Here is a 23,666-nt window from a genome sequence, read left to right as displayed (position 1 = left end):
ATTTGACACTACATGGTCCTTTCTGTACTAACATTGCTATAGGAAAACCCAATATAACGTGAAAGAAGCTATGAATTTTTGCAATAGAACACAAGAGTGCATTCATGTAATAGTGTATTCTGGCACATTTATTGCCTCCTGGATATAGGCAAAATTGTAACAGTGCAGAGCATTAAGATCCCTATTGTTTAAATAAATCTCAATAGGATTAACAGTTTAGGTGTTCTACATGTCTCAGCTTTGGGAGTTGTTCTTTTGGGATCCTGTGTATAGCACCTGGTTCTATGTAAAATATTGCATGGAAAGTGGAAGATAGATAAAATTAAATATTTAGACTAAATAGAATGTGAAAGTTACTTTAATCTGGGAACCAACTTGGGATAGGAAATTCCAGTGAACAGAATTTGGTCTAAATTGCTAATTTAGTAATTACTAGCTAATGGCTTGTTTCTGATTTATTTCAACCTAACTTAAAGGACAGCTAGGAACAGCAGAGACACCAAGTTTCTGTACCTTTCCTGAAGTCACAGAATCACTCAGATTGGAAGGGATCCCTGCAGGTCTCTGGTCTAACCTCCTTCTTTTAAGCAGAGTCGACAATAAATTCAAAACAGCTTACTCAAAGCTTTTTCCAGTCAGATCTTGAAAACCTCCAAGGACAGAGACACTCCACAGCCTCTCTGAGCTTAGTTATCCTTTTAGTTTAGCATTAGTCACACACTTGATTATTGTGCATGCTTTTTCCTCCTGCAGGTCATTGGTAAATATATTAAGATATTAAATAGGAGACGTCTCAGGATAAACTCCTGAGAAACAGCAGTTGTATCCGGCCTACAGGTAGGATACAAGCCATTACTTTTCAATCCCAGAATCTAGATACTTTTTGCTCGTCTGGTAGTGCATCCACCTAGACTACAATGGCCGAACACGGATACAAGAGTTTTGTGAAAGACCATCTTGAAGATGTTTGCAACATTTGCCCTTCTCCATTTATCTGGGACTTCCCCTGATCTCCATGACCATGATGATAGAAAACAGCCTTCATGTGCCATCAGCCAGCTCTCTCAGCACTCTCAGGTGCATTCCATCTGCTCTCATGGACTTACATGGGTCAAGACTTCTCAAGAGATCTCCAGGTAGGAGAGAGAGACTCAGATCAGTGTTGCCAGCAAGGAGGCTGCCGCGCAACTGGAAAGTTACCTGTTCTGCTTAGCCAGCAGGCCCTAGGGCAGTCATTCAGCATACAGAGCTTCGAATCCAACACACCGTCATCCAGCTGAGGATTATGAAAAGGAGATGGAAAGCAATGGAGGAGAGTTTAGGAAAGATATTAGTAGCCATGCTGCTCATTTTCAATTTGGATGTAATGGACAGAAACCGTGGATGTGGAGTAGTAAAGTAAAGGTTCAGGGCATCTTTTTGTCCAAAATAATACAAGAGACTGGTCAAAAGGCATATTCCTTTGCATTTGACTAAAAATTGAGAGGGTTTTTAATGTCGCTTTTATAATACTCTACAAACAAGCTATTTGAGAGTGAAATTTTCAGACAAGGAACTTGAAGTGAAGGCAGAAATCTGTTCTTTACTTACCCTCTTGTGCCCAGGTATTTTAACATCTGGAATGTAATGCTGCCTGTCGTAATACCTCTGCAATACTGTAACACAGCAGGATGCATTAATGAGAGTTTCAACCTTAAACCCACAACATCAATGAAATTTATAGTTGTCAGGCCACTAACATTATTCAAACATAGATTTTGTGGTTTCAGTTCCCATTTTACATTCATGTTGGAAGAAAAGTCATTGCGTTGACTAGCCATGAAGACAGAGTCCTCCTTAAACTTGAAATTTCTCTAAAACAATTAAGTGTGTTTTATTACTCTTGACAGCATTCTTTAGTATGCACTACAGGGGGGAGGGCGGCTATTTGTATAAAAAAATGTGCTAGAATCTCTCTCTTTCATATTTCAGATTATTTAGTAGTCTTAAATACCAAAAGTGCCTTGCTCATGTTTTGGAAAATACCCCAAAAATGTTCAAAGTGGAAAAGAAAAACTTATATAAAACTTTACTATCATCTCCTACAATCATATAGATGCCATTTGATATTCTTCCTGATGGCTAAATTTGTCTTCAGATCTTTCATGTTTCCGTACTCTTCTCAGCGTTGTGTTTTGACTCAATATGTAGAGTGACTTAGTTAAAGGGTGCAAAAAAAAAAGAGAATTTCTTGAAGGAAAACATTTTTGGGGAGAACGTGGTAAGCACTGGGATTAAGTCACTCTGCAGAAAAGTGAAATCGTTCAATCTGCAATTCATTAAGTTGAAAGAAAAGAAGGGAAGTCAATATGTAAAAAAGTGCACGTACGGTTACTCTTTCTGGTAAGGAAAATCCAAGTTGCTTCTTACAGAAATAAAACTAAGAAACACACACAATTTACAAAGCTCTGAAGTCTGGGTGGGCAGTTGTGTGGAGTTTTTTATTATCATAGGCTTCATGGCAATTCCAGCACAATCTCAGGAAGCAGTAAAAATAAATCTATCTGTCTCTTGCTGTATCAGTCTGGGTATTAACAACTTCCCCATGTTGTGTCCATTAAAAAATTTCTTCATGGCTCATGAAAGTACAAACTGGGTCTCTGCATTTAATATGTTGTTACCTGCTGCCAAGCCTCTAATAGCTACGTTCATATGTTCTGTTAATCGTATCTCTTTGTTCTAAAAGCCTGTGTTTTGGATTCATAATTAACTTCTTTTCCTGCTCCGATCATTTTCCTCCCATCATGGCAGTACATGACCTTTTTTTTTTGCCTATTTAAAAAATTAGGTGAATGGAGAAGTAACAGAAATCAGTGTATTTTGACAAAGCCTGTAATCTCTTCCTAACTGTACTTCCAAATTTAAATTAGATTTTCATGCTGCAAACCAGGAACTTGGTGTTGTAACTGAAATCATGCTGTTCCCAAACAGCAGGGCTGAAGACTCATGAGCTACAGAGGATTTTCCCCTAGGTCCCAGCATAAGAAGTATATTTTTAATGTTAAAGGCTGGAAGTAGATAGGTGAGCCTGGTCTCAGTGTGAAATAGGATCCAAAAAAAAGAATTATTGAGCTGTATTTCATGTGAACTGGAAGGGGACCTGCAAAGGGATGTTCTGGCTATTGCTCCTTGTCAGTGTCTCACTGATTCGGGAATAGCGTGGGAAAACTTTATGAAGCCTGTGATGGCTTCTATCAGTATTGCTTCAAGTATTTACAATTAGGAAAGGCATTTGTGGTCCAGAATTCGCTTGGGCCCTCCAGTAATCTCCCATTTTTTGTCATCATGAAAATAAGTCAGCCATTTGAAAGATACTCTGAAACCTTGGGATCCTACTTGCATTTTGCCCCAAGAGTTACTGAAGCTTGGTTTTTCATCCTGTGAAGAAGGAGGAATGGATAGTTCCTTAGCTGGTCACCTACCTAAAGACGTGTCTGGGGACAATGCTTCTGCTTGCATGTGGTCCCTGCTGCCCTTGGATACTTGCTTGATTGCAGAACTTGGAATGCCTTTCATATATATCTGGAAATTCAGAGGAAATAATTTTAAATGGTACTCTGCTGATTTGGACTGCACTTATCTCCAAGACAAGATTACTTTCATAGTAGTGAACAACATGCCCGTGTTAGAAGTAGATTTGTAGGCTGTACATGGCTTTCTGGGCTTACCTTGCTGGCAACTTTTTGAATATCTGTTTTATTTGTTAAATAACTCATCCTGAAAATGTGAAATGGAGGAGGATCATATCATAGTACAGTTGAGATCTGTTTTAAAGTGGCTTGAACTAAATTCTCACAGTAGGGTTTTTTCCTTCTTTTTTAAAGTCTAGCATTGACTCATTTGGTGGTGTTAAAGTGCACTTTCTACTTTTCCCTAGAGGAAAGCTAGTATTCTTTTAAGTGAAACTATTTTAAAGGCAGAACACAAGCCTAAAATAAGCCAGTGTTCTCTAGAGTTCTCAGAAGGTGTAGATTTATTTACTGTAGTTAAATCATAATTAGTTCTCAAGGGATAGTGTATCTTTTAAACTGCTTTATTGCCACCATATTGGTTTTCTAAATAATCAGAAACTGCTGCTCTTATATTCTTTAGTATGAACAAAAATTTGCTTTAAGTAGAAACAAATGTCTAGAATCGCTAGTTGTCACTTACTGAAGATAGTGACATGCAAAAAAATAAGTACTTCAAGAAAACATGAAGAAATACAAAACTTATGTTATCAGAAGGCACCTTAAATGAACCATGGGTATAACTTTTTCCAGACTAATAGATATAGTTGTGTTTTACATTATTATTTTTCAGTTAATCTTTTTTTAATATTCTAATGCTTTCTGGTCATGAATAAATGTTAACTGAAAATGGATAAATGGTGCTGCAATGTTAACATAAAATATTACCTGGTATTTAAGCCTAGATTTTCATGAATGTAGCTTAGTGTTCCAGCTGATAAGCATGGGGTTTTTTTTTCCTAATTGGCAGGTTAATGTTCGAGTTGCCTGAGGAGATGGGTTTAATAGCAATTGCTGTTCGACAAACACAAGGAAAAGGTAAGTTTGCATCTAGTGCTAATAAATGTGTTAAAGTATGAAATAGGACATTTTAATGTCACCTAGCTGCCTTATAGATACATTATGGGTATTTTTTATATTATAGTCTATAGAATAATCGTGTCCTCTTCTCCTCCCGCTGAGCTGTGGATTCAAACTCAAAACCTGACTTAGTAGAGACCAAAATAAACATTTTCAGGATGTTTGGTGGCTTTTGCAGAAATGATTTAGTGGTCTTCTAGTTTCTGCCAAAAAGTCTCCCCAGTCTTGGAAACTGCCATCACTACATTTAGTGTAATACAAGTAAGACCTCCAAATCAGAACTCCTTTTTGACTTAACTGGAACAAGACTGGGTCTTGAATTGCTCTGAGATAGAGTTTTCCTCTGAGATAGTTTTCCTCAGTCTGCAGGACCTGCCTGAACTCTCATGTGGGCTTTCACAATCTTTTGAAGATAAAATACAAGCAAGTTCTGTCTCTTTCCCAGGAAGGTGCTAGCACTGATTTCAAAGCCGCATTCATTTTATTAGAAGAAAACCGTGGTCAGCCTAGTAAGCTCTTCTGAGCACAGATCTACATGGAGATGGTTACTTGGCTTTCAGTACAGATCTGTCGTGTCCAGTTGCTTCACAATGTGGATGGATTTCTAGATGCACACAGAGCATCTTTACAAATACTTCTTCACTTCAGCAAAGCAGTATTTTTTTAAATGTGTATGTCACCAGGCACCAGGAGAACCTGGAAGCACATAATTTAGGACATTCTAGGAAACTGAGCAGCAGCATGCACATTAAACAACCTGCTGGGTTTTTTTTTTTAATAAAAAGCTGTGCACTTTAACCATTTTTCTTTCAAAAATAGTTTGGAAACTTTATTATAGGACTTATGGTAGATTCTTGGGTGGATACTACTGAATCTTTCTCTTTTGTAGTTGTCTACATTAACAAAGTGATCTTTTTTATAAATATTTTTTTCTATACTTGAAGTTAGTTTTTTTTTCTCCCCCTCCCCAGGTCGTGGTGGAAATGTTTGGCTCAGTCCCCTGGGTTGTGCACTATCCACTTTACATATCACCATTCCTCTACATTCCAACCTGGGCCAGAGAATTCCTTTTATTCAACACCTGGTGTCCTTGGCAGTGGTAGAGTCGGTTAGATCAATACCAGGATATGAGGTATGTCATTCTAATTTATCTCAAAATTCATGCTTCCATTGTCATGAAATTCAAATTTTGACCATGTCTTCTATGTGTAGAATGACTGGATGCATGATACAGTTCTTCAGCAGAAATATAGTGGTAAACTTAGCCATTGTGCATGTTTGATTATTTATTTATTTTAAGAAATCTAGTGTGTGTGTGTGTGTGTGTGTGTGTGTGTGTGTGTGTGTGTGTATATATGATGAATAATGTCTTTTACTGAGCTTATTAAGTATACTACACTAATTTCACTCATAATCTTGTGAAACTTAAGACTCAGTCTTCATCAATAAAGAAAATGTCCATTTTGTTTGTGTCACAATTGAGTTACTTTGTTTTTATTTTGAAGGAGTAGGGGAAGAAGGAGGAAAGAAAAATTAATAAAACTGACAAATCCTTTTCTGCTTTTTTTGTTGATGCTGTTTCAGTGGTCACTTTATCCCTTTTAAAGGATTTTTCCAACCCTTGTTTAAGGTTGAAAACTGATTTCTAAAGCAAGAACTTAGGAGTATTGCTCTCAAGAGGGAATCAAGTGTCCTGTCATCAGTATTAAAATGAAGAAGCAGTCTTCTTCATCACCTCATAGATCTCCTTTTTAATGTTACCATTTCCTAATATTTGCTAACTATAAAACTTTGGTATTTTACAGAAGTAGTTGACTAAAGCATATGTTTCCTATATTACAGAAAATCAATGACTTATACACATTTACACATGAAGTTTATTATAGTGGCACCCAATAGCTTTGCTGTAGCTTAGGGTCTGTCAGCCTTTCTATTAAAACCTTCTAACTTCAGTGCTTTGTAACGTGACTATAAACCCAAAATGCTTAAGGCTAAAATTTGCAATAAAAAATATTTGGCTAGAGTGAATAATTTAACCATACAAAATAGACGGGACGAGTTAGTTTAATAAAATATGAGTCTGACTGGGGAAGGAGTTAATTTAGGAATGGAGGTGGTTTTGCTTCTGTATGCCTACCCTGGTATATTATGGCATTCTTTATTTTATTCCATTCAAAAGGGAAAAGGTGACTGTAGTCCTAAATGTTAATATAAAACCAGTATGTATCAATAATACATGTACTGTACACAGCACATGTACAGTTCATAGCTTGCTATGACCAAGAAGAAACTACTGAACCTCTCTGATAGTGCATCCACCCTAGACAATGGGTGAAACCAATGTTAAGAGTTTGGACTCAACCATGTTAGAGCAAGGAAACTGAAAGCTTTATCAGAAACTCTGTGCTCAAGTTTCCCCTTTAGCCTTAGGTAATGCAGGGCTTTTCTTTGTCAGGTGAACAGCCAGGCCATGCAAACTGCAGCAGCTGCAAACGTTGGGCTAATCTGTAGATGAAGTTTCATTCTCTCCTCCAAATTTCCATACCTATGTCAGAATCTTAATCATACTTTAACAAACTTTAATGTCTTTCACTATGCTCAAAGTCCATTTCAGGATTTCTGTTAAAAAATCAGAAACACCCATGTCTGTTTATCAGCCAGTCATCCTTCTCAGGATTGCCAGAAATGTTGACTGTGCTAAACAGCCAGCAACTGAGGTCTTTGTTCAGGGGCCTCCTGGGGATAATCTAACTGCTCAGTTGGAAGTTTTACTGTCAGATGTTAGTGCAGCAAATACAAATGGGCCTCATGTCAAGAGGATGCTTTACTTTTCCATTCACTCCGTAGTAAGAGAAGATAAGACTGTGTTTCTTTTCCAGCATATTTTGTTACCCCCATTGTGTCTTTGACATGTGGATAGTTGAGCAGTACCTTGTAACTACATTTTGTGGCAGTCTCTGCTGTGTAGTTTACATCCTGAGAATACCCAGTTGACTTGGTTGTTCTTCATGCTTGCTGTCACTTCAGTTGACCAGCTAGTGCCTGGTGTCTTACAGTTGTGTGTCTTCCTTAAGTAAGATCTACTGCATGGCTCTCTGGAAGATCTCTTAACACTGATAATACTGTGCAACTGTGTCATACTTCACATATCTCAGGAGTGTTCTGTAAATCTTTTCTCAGTGCGAAGAGTCAAGTTGTTTTCCATAATGAATACGAATTCGTGATCCTCTTCCTTAGAATGCTTTGATAGCAAAATCAGGTAGTATTTCCTGTCAATGTATGTGTAATGGACTCCTCTCTGGCCTTTAAATCTGTCAGGAAAGTAGACATGGACCCAGCTGCAGTTTTCACACATCCTGTAAAGGGATTTCATAATCTACAATAGGAGGGAATGTGACTCTTGTAGTCCTGGAGCACCTACCATGATTTGCCCCTCGGGATACAGTCATACGCAGTTTTTCAAACTACAGGAAGCACATTTGCTTTCTTTTTGTGTTTAAGTAGCTGGTGCAAAGTTCAGTTCAGTTCTGTGGTTTCAACAAAAACGTCTCTATTGCGCTGGAACGGTGTCACACAGCACAGTTTGTGTTTCCAGCTCCGTGGTGTTGCTTGAGTGTAGCTGCTGAAAGCGTGAATATATTTAGGACATTACTGAAGTATTTACATAGTTGTGAACTGGAATTTCTCCTGTCTGCTAAATTTCCTTTCTGAAATTCAGGATGTCATTGTCTCCTTGTCTGGTTTCTGCGAAAAATCTCAGCTACAGTGTTGACGTTATTGTGGGCTTACCCTGATTGTTTATCAGCAGTGAGCCACAGTGATGGCCACAGTTTGCATCTTTCTTGAAAAGATCTTTTAAATGTCTAGTAGGCAGTCATGAATGAAGAAAATTAATTATACAATAATATAATTACAGTTTTGAGAGTGAAAACCTTTAGTATCCATAGTTCCCCCTTTTGGTCACCCTCAGTCTTAATTATCTCATCTACTTATTTTGGTTTTCTTAGTAAATAGACACTTTTCACTGATAGCTTCCAACCTCCTTAGTAAACCATGTAACCATGTTACTATGACTTCTTCCCTAACATATTTGGAGCAGTTAAACAGGTTTGAGAACCTATTTATGAAGTTGAGAGTATCACATTCAGTGCGGCAAAGAGGTACAGAAAATATAGAATATAGAGTAATGAATGAGCTGTGTTCTGATAATCAGTATCAAAGAGCAAAGTGTTTCTAAAAGTATGTTTTTGTTTCTTTAGGATATTGAGCTGCGAGTAAAATGGCCAAATGATATTTACTACAGTGATCTTATGAAGCTAGGCGGAGTTCTGGTAAACTCTACGCTTGTTGAAACAACATTTCATATACTTATAGGTAAATGTCTACTTTCGAGCTTTTTTTCTGAAAAAAAAAATGTTATTAATGTATTTTTGAGTTAAAATGATAAGGACAAGAACAAATAATGACAGCCGGCATAAGGCAATAAAGCACAATATTAATTCAAAAGGAAGCACAAAAAGTAAATGTTTTCATCCTTCTTAATAATTCTAAAAGCTTGACAAGGAAGGAAAAATTAAACACAAGCATCTGGGCTGATGCAGTGGAGTTCAAAGAAAGCATTACAGAAGAGAGGGAAAATGTCCTCCTTGATCTATTGCAAAGCTAGTAGAATATGCTGGGAAATGTATCAAGTTTTTCAGTTTTCTTTTTTTTTAGCAACATGACAGATATTTAAATTAAGCAAGTGCCTTGTAAATCAGGAGAAAAAGAGCTATGCACACATAGTAATGTTTCTTCTTCCAGTAGTAGAATTTCTCCTTCCATCCTTTTAAAATGTATTCATAACTTGTTTCTGTTGCTGCCTTTCTAGAAACTGGAATGTTGCTAGTGAAGCAGCAGTGAAGGAAGGATTTGGTTAATTAATCACTTTCTTTAGTTTTCTTAAAAAGTGTTTGGGAAGTGGCTGCAAAGTGATTGGGAAGGGTGAGTCAGGGAATAAAGAGCAACAATGGATTTGTTAATTGTGAAAATAAACAGTCTACCTGGAAAGCTGGTTCCAAAAAGGTGGCACAGCCAATCTCAGAAAGACTGTACATGTATTTTCCAACAAGCCCCAGTGGTGTAGCAAGGGAAGTCATTTAGGTGTCCAAATAAGTAGTGAGATGGTTTTATAATTTCGAGTCTGATAATCATCCTGCTATTTGTTAAGGAAAGTTTTTCCCTTGACCAGCAGCAGCACAGATCTGTCAGACGTGTGTAGAAAACTGCCAGCAGAGCTTTAGGTTCTGGTTCCAAAAATAATTCTCTCTGCTATGTCTAAAATACTGAATCAAAGTTTCTTACCGAGTTTAAAGAAGAAGGTGGTAATATTCAGTTTATATTTGAATGTAGTACAGGAGATAACTATCTTGCAAAGAAAGTCTGTGCATGATATCATTTCTATCCAGGTGATGTAAATTTTAAAGTGCAAACAAGCAAAAGAGTTAAAGCAGTCATCACCACCTTCTGTGAAACATGCCCAGCCATTAAACTTTCTGTTCAATTGTTATATCGTCATTTTGTAAATAATCTGCATATAAAGAATAGAAGTTGCACTGAGGCACATAAAAATTCTCTCTGTGCCCCATCAACCATTTACTGCTTCCATATGTTTTTCCAGAGCTTGTTCTGGTTAACACAAGAAAAGCAAAAATAGCTAAAAAAAATAGTTCATCTTATCATATATCTCTTTGCACGTTACATCTGTCTTTTCGACCTTGTGTTTCTTACCCTAAACACCAAAACATTCAAATTCAACTGGAAGATTTCTGTATGTATTTCCTCTGATGTCCATAGGAGTTATCTTGGTGGTGAAAGGTCTGAGGTATATATCAACTTTCTTTCACCTGGAAGCTTCTAAGATTGAAACTTACTTGCCACATGCTAGTCCAAGGGTCTTTTAATCATTTCAGTGATGTATGTCACTGAGAGGAGTAGGGGTGTCTCGTGACATCTAACTTCTTGTGTTAGAAGTAGCAATGAGATCAAACTTCTACAATAGGATAAATAAGCCAGGTGCATCACTCCCTCTCTACAGTCATGCAGATTCCTTTCCTAGACCTCACTGTTATGGCACTCATGAAGAGTATCCCATATGTAAGGGTAAGAATCAAAATCAAAGATGATCTGCCTGGCTTCACTGCTCTGAGAAGTACCTTAGAAGAATAAGGTGAAAGACAAACCTGCCTTTCCACCTCTAACGTGTGCTCAAGGCCTCACAGATGACACGATTTGTTTCCTCTTTTAAGCATACCTGACTTTAAACACATGCTTTTAAACATGTTTCTAAAAAAACATGTTTTTTTGGATTACTAACTAGTGATCTCCATACATAGATGCCTGAGTGCCCTGAGCCTACAGATGAGCTCTAAGGTACCATTACGCACCCTGACAGTACCAGTCGCAGCTTAATGACCATGGTCACTCTCTCTTCACTTGCACCATATTTGAGTGTAACCAGCTGAGTTGGGATTTGCTGGCATGGCACATTAGGTTTTCCAGTTTGTTTTCTTTTGTCTCTTTCTGGTAGTAAGTTTCTCCTTACTTCCGTAGGGTATGGGACTGTGGCTTTCTTTGCTTGCATTCTCCTGCCATTTAAAAATCAAAAAGTTCTTTTCACTGAAGAGATCCTTCTTCTCATAGCTAGTACTCATTACTTTCATATATGAATAGTCTCATTAATAGCAAATTTGCCAAACAGTGCATCTGGACCTTCTTGCAGATGGAGGTGTATCATGTCTAAACCTGATTGACAGCCAGGGGTTTTATCCTAAAAGCCTAAGGAAAGAAAAATTCAAATGATTAGGAGAAAAAAATAAACAGGTAATACAATGTATTTCTTTACATCCCTCAAAGCCTGTTTCAGCAAGCTGCAAAAAAGGCCCCAAGAGCCATATTTAAGCAAGAAAGGCGTTTTGCCAACGTTATTCTAGCTGGAGAAATCTCAGCAAGACATTGGAGGCTTCTAAAGGGTATGCTGTGGTAAAATAGATTAAGCAAATTGGAATCTCAAACAGCAAAGTTACATCTTCTGGGCTTTTCAGAGCAAGCCAGACAAGGCTTATCAGCTGAGAAAAAAAGGCTTTCTTTTTCAGAGAATACAATCAGCTAACTGTAGTAAACAGAAAGGTCTGTTAATTAAATTTTAGAGTGAAAGATAAACCCCCATCTTAGACTATGATCAATGATTGACTCTCAATTATCTAATGACCTCAGCTTCCAAAGAGTAAAAGAATATCTCACTTTGATGTTAACTGCAACCAACATGCAAGCTACCACTTAGCATCTTCCTAACCCTCATTGACAGGATGGTGTGTTGTTGGCAGACTGCACTGGATTTACTTCTGCAATTGTGAGGAGGCATTTTAAAATGAAGAAACAAACAAAATCCAGATTGAGATTTTTAGTTAGATGGGAAGATTTAAAGATGTAAGAGACTGCAGAAAAACAGCTACTGGAATCATCCTTAGAGAGAATTGCATCAAGTAGTTAAGTAAAGTACTGACCTTCTGGTGGTAACAAAGTGTTCAGATTTACAGGTCGTGTCCTTTTCTTTTGGTTTGTCTCCTTCAGGCTTTGGATTTAATGTGAATAACAGCAACCCCACCATATGCATCAATGATCTCATCACAAAATTTAACAAGGAAGAGAGGACAGAGCTGAAGCCTTTAACTCCAGACTGTCTTATTGCAAGAACTGTAACTGTGCTAGAGAGGCTTATAGATATTTTCCAGGAGAAAGGGCCCAATGGAGTTCTTCCCCGTTATTACAAGTACTGGGTTCACAGGTAAGAATAATGTTCTTAAACTTTCTTATAAGTTGGAAATAACTTATGGATCTTTTTCTGCTTTTTCTACTAGATTGCCTTTAATACCAGTGACTTAATTAAAATGTTTTCCTTATTTTGTATGGTTTTGGGAGAGGGAATAAAAATAGCACGTTGTAAAATCAATGGACTAGCCTGAGTTAAAGAATGCTTCTAGGTGGTTAATGAGTACCATCTCAAAACAAAAGAATTGGGAATTATTTGTTTAGCTAGTGATGAAGCTGCTGTACTGATGTCTTTTATTAAAAAATAGATTGGATTAACTCCAACTCTGCTAATTTCACAGAAAGAAACTGAACCAAGTAGAAGTGCTGTTGAAAATCATTCTCTGTAAAGGATGAGTGAAGAGGGAAATAAAACTATTCTGCTAGACATTAGTCCTCTGAGCTATTTTGAGTTGTTAGTGCAGCGTCCACCAAGTAATTCCTGTCTGGTTCTCTTTATTTGCAGTGGGAAGCAAGTTCGTCTCCACAGCGAGGAGGGCCCAATTGCGTGGATAGTTGGGATAGATGATTATGGATTCCTTCAAGTTCATGAAGAAGGCAAGGGTGTAGAGTCTGTGCACCCAGATGGCAACTCTTTCGACATGCTGAGAAACCTCATAGTCCCAAAGCATTGATAGTTCTCAGAGCTCACTGTAAAAAAGGGAGGCTTTTGACTGTTTGGCACAGAGTAGCTAAACTTGCCTAAAAGTGGGAAGGGTAGTTGATAGCTTGATTTATTTTTATTTCTTCTGATTTTCTGGTGTCTTTGTTGTTTGATGTAGACAACTTCAACAGTTAAGAAGAGGTGATTATCTCATTGCCTTAATTCTTTCATATTAACTTCAAAAACACACATTTTGCCATTCTTTGTAGGCATTTATTCTTTAAAAGGTGCCTGTTTGCACAGGATTACTTTCCAATGAACAGAACTTTCTCTTAATTTACAAACTGTATTTGAGAAACTGAAGTGGCTAAATATTTTCTTTTCTTGTCTCTGTGTTTTTATTTTGCATTAGCACAATGCAGTACAATATTTACATTTTTACTTTGTTTTTCGACACTAAATTCTGGTTTACATGTTGTCTGCGGTGGAAACAGCTGGAAAAGCTCATTATATTTTTTGGGATTATTGGGATTACCGCTGTGTTTAGATTAAGGTCTAAGCAGAGAGTTGCTGATTTGATTCTCCATGTGGGCCTGTACAACAGTTTACCATCCTGTGCTTTAGTCTCAGGTCTGCAGCTCCAACATGGTTGCCTTGCATTTTTGGGGAGTTTTCCATCAGCACTGAAGAGCTGTGGGTGCTTAGCCAAATAACTTGTACTCTGCTCATTTTAGTCAGTTGGATCTGAGTAAATTGTCTCATCTCTCCTTTAAATCGTACTCTTCCAAGAGGCCTTTAGCACCCGTCAGGGTAGCCCACTGGAGCAGTGTGTCACTTAGTTGCAATCCTCTTCTCCAGTTTATTGTAGAATCCGATGTCAGGACAGGGAAGTCAAAATAGTTTATAATTTAATAGTAATTCTGTTGTAATAATAGTGAAGTTAAGTGAATAAATAAGAGAAAAATGCTCTGCTCTTAAAATCCCTTCCAGAAACAGCTACTACAGTGGAAAAGAGAAAACACCTAGTTTACTGGTGTCCAAATTGTCTTTGGACAATTGTCTTCAGTTGGTTTTGCTGTCACCCCCTTTCCCAAAGCAGGGCATCTGGTTTTGCTGCTAACCATTAAAAGCAAGAGATTAGACATCTTCTGACCTGACAGCAGCTTGCTCTGGGGCTGGCTGCACAGTTCCAGCTTAGGTGGGATGGCTTGGTCATGACTGGAAAGCGGCATGAAGCAGGCATGTGGGAGCCTCCATGTGTTGCAGGTTGTCAGGTTTTTCTCCTGGGCAAGGTGAATTTGCGCCAGGAGGCTTGGCCATCACAGCACTTCCAGCAGTTCCCTGCAGATTAAGAGTTTGTCATAGGTGCAATGTGACCAGCTTAATTTCCTGGATTGGGCATCACTGCTTATTGCGTTACCTTGTCCTTACCGAAGGTGGATCAGCCAAATGTGTTTTCACAAAGGACATCTGCCTACTAGCCAGAAATTGTTTTTTTTAGGTTAGACTTCACCTCATAAACTATCTGAACGTGTTAGTAGATTGTTTCAGTTACAAAGCCAAGAAGTCTTAAAACAAGGAAGCTTGTCTGTGATGGTAATTTAGAGTAATCCTCATATATTAGAGTTTAGGTAGTTTGGCAGCAAGTGCTAGAGATTAAGCTGTCCCTATTACATTTAGGATTTTATGTTCCATATCACAGGGGATTTGGTGTTTGTGTGTCTGGTTGTCCATCTTCCATTCTGTTTTGCTCCATAATCCGCATCACATGAGACTGCACACCAGTATTTCATAGAACTGTACAGCTCAGTGTAGACAGCTGTTAATTGGCAGAGTTAAAATGATACACATGAACACCAGTTTTTGCTTTTTCCCACCAGATGCTTTCTACAACTGCTTTGGGCTCTTAATTCTTGGCAGCTACCTTTATTTCAGGATCAAATATTAATGCATATTGTAATCAAATTAAACTTGAGCCTGAGTTAATAGAGTTTAAGTAAAAAGAAGCTCTCATTTATATACACACCTATAAAAACCTGTGTGTGCCTACACAACACTCACATCTTCCTTTTGCATTTTCACTTCTACCTTTTCCTGCAAGCAGCTTATGAGCTGCTGCAGATCAGTTGTGGAAAGCATAGCTCTGGCACTGCTTTGCAGACCACAGAGTCTTACAGAACTTTAGATCTGTGCCTCAATCCAGTATTTGTAGCTGAAATACTTTCACTGTTTTGGTACTGTAAGATGTGTCTGTAGGAAGCACCTTGGATTCTCCTCGTGTTATAGGTAGAGTGATGAGTGCCTGTAGAGGTTTAACAACCAGGTCATGCATCAGATTTTGACTTGAATTGCTTTGTTAAAATACACTCTGCCAGCTCTAGGGACAGATACTGTAAAAGGAGGATGGGGGAAAATGGCAAAACATGTTCCCATGTGAAGGGTAGAATGGACCTGTAGACCTTGAGTCAGCCACACTACCAGTCTGAGCAGCAGGCAGAGGGTTTTTTTGATAATAAAATGCAGCAATATTTCCTAGTTGCTGTTGTTCCTTTTGGTTTTCTTGAGAGCCTTTTTAATGAAATGCTTGTTCTATTCTGACTTAGATTATTCTGAAAATTTTTGCACTGGAAGGAAACTTAGCATTGAACTTCTTTTCTGTGAGTAAGAACTAACCAAGCGTGGATGTGTCGAAGCTTAGGTGGGTGCTGTGGGAACATGCCGCTTTGCCTGGAGTTTTTAGTGGCCTATTCCATGTATAAAAATCTACCTGTTGTCTTGAGGAAACAGCCTTGAGTTGGATGAAGTGTTTGTTGCAAACCTGACCTTTCCTTCAGAAGAACCAAGACAATTCCCATTGTATGGCAAGCCGGTCCTGTGTGGTGGCTGTTGCTGAGGGAGCCGGTGGGCATTCCTGGAGGGCCCTCACATTAAGGCCGATGGGGAGCACAGCCGGTAGCCTTACTCCTTTTATTCCAAACTTGGCACACCCAGAAAGCCACAACATTTTTGTCTGAAAATCATTGTTCTTTACCTAGGCCAGACAAATGTGGTGTAGTGTCCCTAGACACAGGCATGGAGAGACTCAGAGAACTCCAGATCCAGAAGTAATGCACTGAAAATGTTTCATTTCATTCAACTGTCTCGATTAGTAAAACACCTCTTTCCTTCTGAGGCTGATGTCATATCTTAAACTATTTTCTTGATGAAGTGCTTTCAGAAAACATTTATTACAGTATCCATATTTCTGTGACTTCATTTTTTTTCCTCCTGGACTCTGTTACTACATTTCTCATTACACATTGTGAAAATATTTGTAGAGATTGTTTATTGATAGGAAAACTTCTTCCAAGCAAGCTGGGCATGTTGGCACGTGTCTGTGTTCAGAAGGAGTTGGTGAGTTGAGTCCAGTCAGCACCAGTACTGTTTCCAAAGATTTGAAAAAGTAATAATGTACTTAATGTTTAAGAGTTTGAGCAGTACATCTCACTTCTAGTAAAAGATTTTATAAGACTTCAGAGCGTTTTTAAAATACATCCAAAAAATATAATCTACTTCAAGGGCTATTACCTAGAAATAATATTAAAGCATTTAATTCTTTATGCTGCTGCTTCATTGTACAACGATTTTTTTTATTTCTTTGCTTTTTCTGATTCAGCTACAAGACATCAGTAGCCTAAGCAATTACTCTCTGCAACTACTTTGTAATATACAGTAGATATATTAAAAAAAAAAAAGAAATTGAAGTACAGCTTAATGTCAGTCACAATCTGTGCCACAAAGAGCTGATTCCTGGGGGCAACTGGTTTGATAAAAGCATTTGCATGCATAAGTTCCTGCAGTGATGCACTGCACTGAGCAGACACCAAAGAAATTAAGTCTGGACTGAGAGAAGAACAGAGGTCAGAAAATGCTGCCAAGCCGCAGGCTGCATCACGTAGCACACAACTGAGGAGAAGGAACTGCAGAGAAGAATTGTGAGCTGGTGGCATCTTTGGGTGTCTTGCATTAGTGCCTTTCATTAGTGAGTCTCTGTTGTTTTCAGTTCTCCCAGCACCTTCCTTTAAAATGCAGTGTGGCTAAAATGCAATAAATGCAAAATATCCTTGTATTTTTTTAGTGTTTTAACTGAAATATAGTACATACTACAATTCACATAAGTTTTCAAATATGTGAGGTTATTCTTTGTGAAACCCTGTGTTTTGCAGTTAAAGGAGAAATCCAACTCACTTTTCCTTTGGCTACAGGATTTTATTAACCTTTTAACAGTTTTGTTTTACATAATAAATAAGCAAAATGCTTTACATTTTTAGGGAATACATATATAATTCTGAGCATTAATAGGTTGTTTGTTTTGCGTGCTTTTTCACCTACATTTGCCAAATAGCTTTTATCTGCATCATATAAAAAAAGCAAAATCTAATGTTCAGGAAAAAAAATGGAAAAATAAAATTATCTCTGAGTTGTTTCTGAAGTGTGACGAGTGTTGAAAAAATACGTGGTACCCTGTTCTGTGATTTTTAGAGAAATACTGGTATTCTGGAAGGTTCTCCATTCATTTGCACTTTATCTGTGTGATATATTCTCCAATCTTACAGCTATTCTCCAATCTTACACTGTGCTTAATTTCATTAAATTACTTCTATAACCTTCATCAAACTATAGGGCTACTGCAACCTCAGGGAGAAGTTCGTTTCCCTTATCACTTTATTTACATTGCAGTGTTTCTGTTATTAATAGGATACAAATTTTGAGACCTCGATATGGGATTCATGTTTCCAGCTTTGCATTTTGGTGAAATATTCCCCCTCTGTCTCACTCTCCACATTGTTTCCTTGCCAGGTCTGAACTCCCCTAAGAGTTAAAATCCTATCGAGTTGCATGACAGAGGTATCTACATAGCCTCAAACAAGTACGGCTGAGAGAAATTAGATTATTTTCATAATATATTCCAATTCACACTCCACTTGTATGACGTAATTTTTTCCAATTATTGAGAACATTGCCACTGTCAATGGCTGTGCCACATGCTGCAGGACCAGTGTGCTATGAACATCTGTAGTTTAACTGACTAAAAGTCGTATTTTTCTCTGAGTATAATTTACTCACATTCCAGATGTGAACGTGCAATTGCTGTTTCTGTTTTGGAATGGTAGAAAAATTGTTTCACACATTTGCTTTTTTAATCACAGCTCCTTTCTAAACCTACCCTGCATTATCATATGTGAATGCATAATTGGTTCATTATTGCCTCACGGGGAAAGTTCATGTACCTGAATATCATATCCTGTAAAACATCTGCGGGAGAATGATGGAACACCTCCTCTGCTCAGGCTCATTGAGTAGAGCCTGGAGGTGTGAATAACAAGGTAGACGCTGGAAAAATATTTTGTGGTATTTTACTGAAAAATATTGATGGCATTTTTTATTTTTTTTAACCGAAGCCTAATTTGTACATTCCTGAAAACATGTTTTTATAGTGAGAGAAGTACTTAAAAGAACAGAAAAATGCACCAGATTGACTTTGTGTGCAGCAGTGCCACTAATGAGGTATAGAGAAAAGTGCAGTATGAGAGAGTTGTGCATCAGGTTTCTTTTTAATGATGAAAACAATGTCAGTTACCCCTTTATAGGGCATGGTTTCAATTTACCAAAATTAACATACAAGCCTTAGCATAATTGTATCTTTTAAGGAGTTGGGCCTGTTTATTAGTAACACTGGCTGGGAAGGCTATTAGCCAAAGCCTCTCTGAAGCCCACTTGTGTCGCATCACTTCAATTTGTAAAGTCAGAATGACCATAATACGCACTCACAGCGTTTCCGTACACTTGGTAACTTCTCTCATGTCAGATGAATCAAAGAGCACAGTTATACTGAGTGGGTGAATCTGCTTCTTTGGTTCTCCTTTTTTTCTTTTAAGTCAGTATTCTGCTAATGGTTGATTAGGTATATTTTGTTACATTTATCACAAAAAATATTTTTCATGCATTTTTAGCAAATAGGAAGTCAGATGACTGTAAGCTTCCAAATGAACATCAGCTTAACTTCATACTAAAGCCTTCTCTGTTAACCTTTTAATAGGAATGAATAAAAATACTGAAAATTGTTTTAAAACATGTTCTTAAAGTATTTTTCTGTACTCACAGCAATAAATATTCACACATCAAGAAGGTGACTGAGTATTATTGCTGCATATAAAAGTCAGAGAACATGCAATTTTTAAAAAGTGTGTATTTCATTACATTTTTATCTGAGAAGGTGCAACTCATGAGCAAGTGTTTTTCCATATTGCACAAGCCAGGTAAGTGTTTTCTTTAGTGAAGGTCTCTTTCAAGAGAGTCCGGTAAGAGAGGGAAAGTTTTAAAAATGTAAACTAGCCTTGAATTGGGCTAAGAAATACAGCTAAGTGTTGCTGACTCAGATCTACAACTCTTGCTGTTGATATTTATGGCTATTATTTAGGAAGTCATTCCTTATTTTATCAAGAGCTCACAGCCAATGGGGAAGGGGCTGAACAACAAAGGGACCGACTGTTGTCAATTAAATGCACACAGATCCGTAGGTCTCCTTGTTTGTGAACTTTACAAATAAGTAAAAAAAGGAGGGAGATCTATTCCTAGTAGGCTGGACAAAATGGAAATGTGTGCTGAATGCTTTTTTGCTTGCTACCGTTGATCAGCACAAACTGAGATGAAGAAAGAGTTCAGTTCCAAACCCGATGGCTCAAGTCTGGCTTTACTTTAAGTGCAACTTTGGGTTTTGTGGTTGTGCAGCGACTTTTCGATTTTCCAGAGTCAGTTTGTCCACTGACATTATTTGTGAAGTGCACAAATCGGTCAAATATTAATCTTACCTTTGTGTTGACAATGAGATTTATGCTTAAGGAAGTTCAGTGTGTTAAAAGCTGAGCCTTTCAGACTTCAGAAGGCTACTAGTAAGGTTAAAATAAAGCATAAACGTTTGTTATTCCCTTGACTATAAAGAAAACCTTTCTGGTGCTATTATGAAGATGTATTTTTTACTGGGTGGTTGGAAAAATCTGCACAGCCTTCTCCCAGAATACTCAGTGAAACACACTTTTTAGAAGTTTCTTTTTCTTATTACAACATTTGATGGGGAATAATAGTGTTTAGTTCATGCTATGCAATTTGTCCCAATTCACCATGACAGGACCTGTAACCCTTTAATATGTATCTTTGTGTATATTAATTTGTCGTATCGTTCCTTGTCAAGATAAATGGTGGTGGTAGCAATCTCAGAAGACTGGAATCTATGTTAAATAAATCAAATTTTAATTTGATTTATTTAGTTTTAAAACTTTCAGGTTATTAATAAATAAGTTCTGTCCAAACTGAATTCTGTTTAGTTAATACAGCTGTATTATGGATACTGAAAATCACCACTCTTTAAACAAACTTTCTTTGTCAGGGTGTTTAACACCTGGGTGCAGAGTTGATTTAAGGTTTCACACAGTTTGTCAAAATATCTAAGCTAGAGTGTATAGTTTATGATAATGATAAAAAAATCTTGAATGCATTTTGAGAAAGAGAGGTTAAGGAAAAAAAATGTTCTTCATATAAATCTCTGCATATAACACCTATCATTTAATTTTGTTGCACACTATAAAATAACAAAAATAAGATCTGTAACATGTCTTCTCACTGGCACCAGACCTTAATCTGTGAAAACGAAGCATGGAAGCTAGATGTAGGGTTTTTTCCTGACCTTGAAGGTACTGTCACATGTGGTTTGCCACAAACACGAGTCTGTCCCTCATTGGCCTTCAGCCATGCTCAGTAAATGCAACCATGTTTTCTCATGCTTTTTGCAAATCATTACAGTTTGGCTTCTTAATTAAATGTAAATACTACTCTGTTACTGTCACCTTCCATTGGCTATTATTACAGAAGTTCCAATGTAATGGGGTAGTGCAGATTCCTTGTGGGCCTCTGGAGAAGAAGCTGATGAAGGGCTTTGGTTTTTGTAAATAAATGTATTTACTTCCTCAGAATTGTATCCATAATTTTCTCCTACATGTCCTGTCGCTGTACATGAGGAAGTTTGAAACGTACCATGTTTGGCTAAAACATGGTGATAATTTAGAAGCACAAATGGAACTTGTCCAGAGGGTCTCACATCCATCACACGTTCACTTTCAGAGTCATGATCAAGCTTTGCAGTCATTCTCTCATCACTGTCCAGTTCATCCAGGTTTGCAGCATGGTGATTAATGTGCCCATATTTGGGGTCTTTCATACAAATCCTTCTTGTTTGCTCATATACTGAGGGCATTGGCAGGAGATGACTTAGTTGTCCTATAGCTTTAGACTGGAAACATTCTGATTTTGGCAGCAAGGAGTTAGCTATTGAGTTTGAAAAAGAACTTTCATTAATGCTCATTTTTTCTTGTAGGTCTCTGTTAAAAGCTAACTTGTTTTCTTCTTTAATGAGGTGGTGAGGTGGCTGAATCCTGGTTTCTATTTTGTTAGGTTTCATGATGCTGGAATCATAAATCTCTTCTTTGTATCTGCTGCCTGGCATAGGTGCTGTGCAGCTTGTAAAGTTGTCAGATAGAGCATCTTGGCTGTATCTTCTGTTTGATATGGGCACTTGCAGAAAAGAGAAAACATGTTAATTACTGATAACAAGCTCAAATAATAGTTAGACTATGACACTTTTTATGACTGAACTCTAGTACCCATTTGGTTTGGGCCAGATCCAAGTCCCAGTGAAGACATCAGAGACATTCCCATTTGCCTCAGTGGTTTTGGATGAGTCTTTTTAAGGCAGTATTGAAAAGTTAAAAAAAACCAAACCCAACCCATTCAGAAGGGCCAGCAGTGTTGAGCAATTCTAAAAGGCTTTCCATGTGAAATGCCCATTTGTTTGTTTGGCTACGTAATTATAAATCACTGTCATTGTTAATATGGTCAAATTGGGGAAATCAAACCAAATAATCATTTGGAAATGTGACCTGCTATCAAAAACCTTGACCTCAGGAAAGGTCTTTTCAGAGATTTATTGAACAATTTACCAAAGGAAGGGTAACATTTATTACATGTCAAATATTCCATTATTAGAGTAAGCCAGAATTTATTTTTCCTGTCATTCTGGAGGTATATTGGACACCTGCCCTTGCAAGGAAAGAAGAGAGTGTGTAGTGTTTGATACTGATGCATCATTATCTAGTTGTTGGTAGCTATTTGTGATATGTATAGTGTCTAGATTGTGTCATGTTAAAGGTTTCGCTTTTTCTCCTTGAAAACCTAGCATCAAATATTAAAAACTTCAACTGAAAAGCAACAGAGATACTTCTTGAGTAATTCTGTATCACTGCTTTTAGATTACTATCATATAATAAAGCTTTATGTCTAATATAAATGTAATCTAAAACATACACTGAGAACGTTTGATGAATGTGGGATTACTAAACTGGATATACATGGAAAATTAGAAGCTAGATTCTTAAATGTTCAGTAGAGTATGAACCTAGAATTTCTATTCAGGCTTTTTCTGTAAAATACATTCAGTAGGGTTCATTTTGTCTTACATTTCTGCATGATAACTGAACTCTTGAAACAATTGGAATTGCTGTTACAATGTTCTGCTTGGCTTATGCAGTTTTCCTTTTTGTACACTCCATCTACAAATGTCAGGAGAAAAAGCCACTGGTTTATTCCTATAGAGCATGGCTAAAATGAGGCAAGTACTAATTTTTCTTGCACTGTCTTGTACAAACAGTTTGACAGTTACACTACTCCTACAAAGCGTGTTTGAAAGTTTTATGTTAAAGGGTAAGTGAAGCACTTACCAAATTTCTTAAATTAAACCTAAACTATTTTGTGTTATGCTCACTGAAAGCTCTGGACACCTAAGTGCCTTTTGTAAAAGGGATTTTCTGTTTTTCTAATGATCTTATTCAACATCTTAAAAGTGTTGGAGTTTCCCTGTAGTGGTTGCTGACGTAACTGTACTCACTAATAATTAAATATTCCCTGTGCTATAGTAGACTGGCAAAGCCTTGATGTATAACAGAGGAAGCAGAAATAGCTCAATTGTACCTTTTTTTTATATGCACAGCTTCATTAATTTCAGAGGGAGTTACACCACATAATTAACACCAGAATTTTAACAGGAATCTGGATCCAATTTCTTCTTGATCAACCCACCACCCTCCTAGAAACAATAAACTTTCAAGTTATTCTTTTCAATTTCCATGTATACGTTTGGTACCAAGAAGTATTTGCAATCCTAAGTAAACTGATTTCTCATCAGCTGTTGAAAAATGGCCCTCTTAGATCACAAATCAAAACAGGCATTCAGCCACGTTTGAGTACAACTTGGAAATGTTACCAGTGTAATTATACTACTAGAATTTTAACTCCACATTTGGCATTTTTACCATTAAATAAGTATCCATGCTGAGAGCTACTGATGTATAACTGATTTGGTTTAACTAATCTGGTATACTGGTTTTAGTGTTCTTCCAACATGAGACACCCACAGGAGTAAAGAGTTTGTTCTCTCACTGCAGCATGGAGTATTGTTACTTTAAGAATCTAATCTGAAAAAAAGATGGTCCTTTCCC

The 23,666-nt window shown here is 37.4% G+C and overlaps 2 protein-coding genes across 7 annotated transcripts in view; one reads left to right on the top strand and one right to left on the bottom strand.

Moving 5' to 3' along the window:
- The window catches only part of HLCS (holocarboxylase synthetase), a 123,525-nt gene extending 105,980 nt beyond the window's left edge, over positions 1-17,545 (top strand). For all 4 annotated transcript variants that reach the window (XM_051644197.1, XM_051644199.1, XM_051644201.1 and 1 more), the window contains 5 exons: positions 4,519-4,586; positions 5,600-5,760; positions 8,888-9,002; positions 12,240-12,453; positions 12,943-17,545. In XM_051644197.1, coding sequence (XP_051500157.1) covers positions 4,519-4,586; positions 5,600-5,760; positions 8,888-9,002; positions 12,240-12,453; positions 12,943-13,111 — 727 coding nt within the window. In that variant the 3' untranslated portion in view covers positions 13,112-17,545. The remainder of the gene's footprint in view (positions 1-4,518; positions 4,587-5,599; positions 5,761-8,887; positions 9,003-12,239; positions 12,454-12,942) is intronic.
- A 3,414-nt stretch (positions 17,546-20,959) lies between these two features.
- The window catches only part of SIM2 (SIM bHLH transcription factor 2), a 58,596-nt gene continuing 55,889 nt past the window's right edge, over positions 20,960-23,666 (bottom strand). For all 3 annotated transcript variants that reach the window (XM_051644202.1, XM_051644203.1, XM_051644204.1), the window contains exon 11: positions 20,960-21,687. In XM_051644202.1, coding sequence (XP_051500162.1) covers positions 20,960-21,687 — 728 coding nt within the window. The remainder of the gene's footprint in view (positions 21,688-23,666) is intronic.

This window comes from Apus apus, chromosome 1, assembly GCF_020740795.1.
Source record: "Apus apus isolate bApuApu2 chromosome 1, bApuApu2.pri.cur, whole genome shotgun sequence".
Lineage (NCBI taxonomy): Eukaryota > Metazoa > Chordata > Aves > Apodiformes > Apodidae > Apus > Apus apus.
The sequence above is the reverse complement of the archived record's forward strand: the minus strand, read 5'-3'. Positions and strand labels throughout refer to the sequence as shown.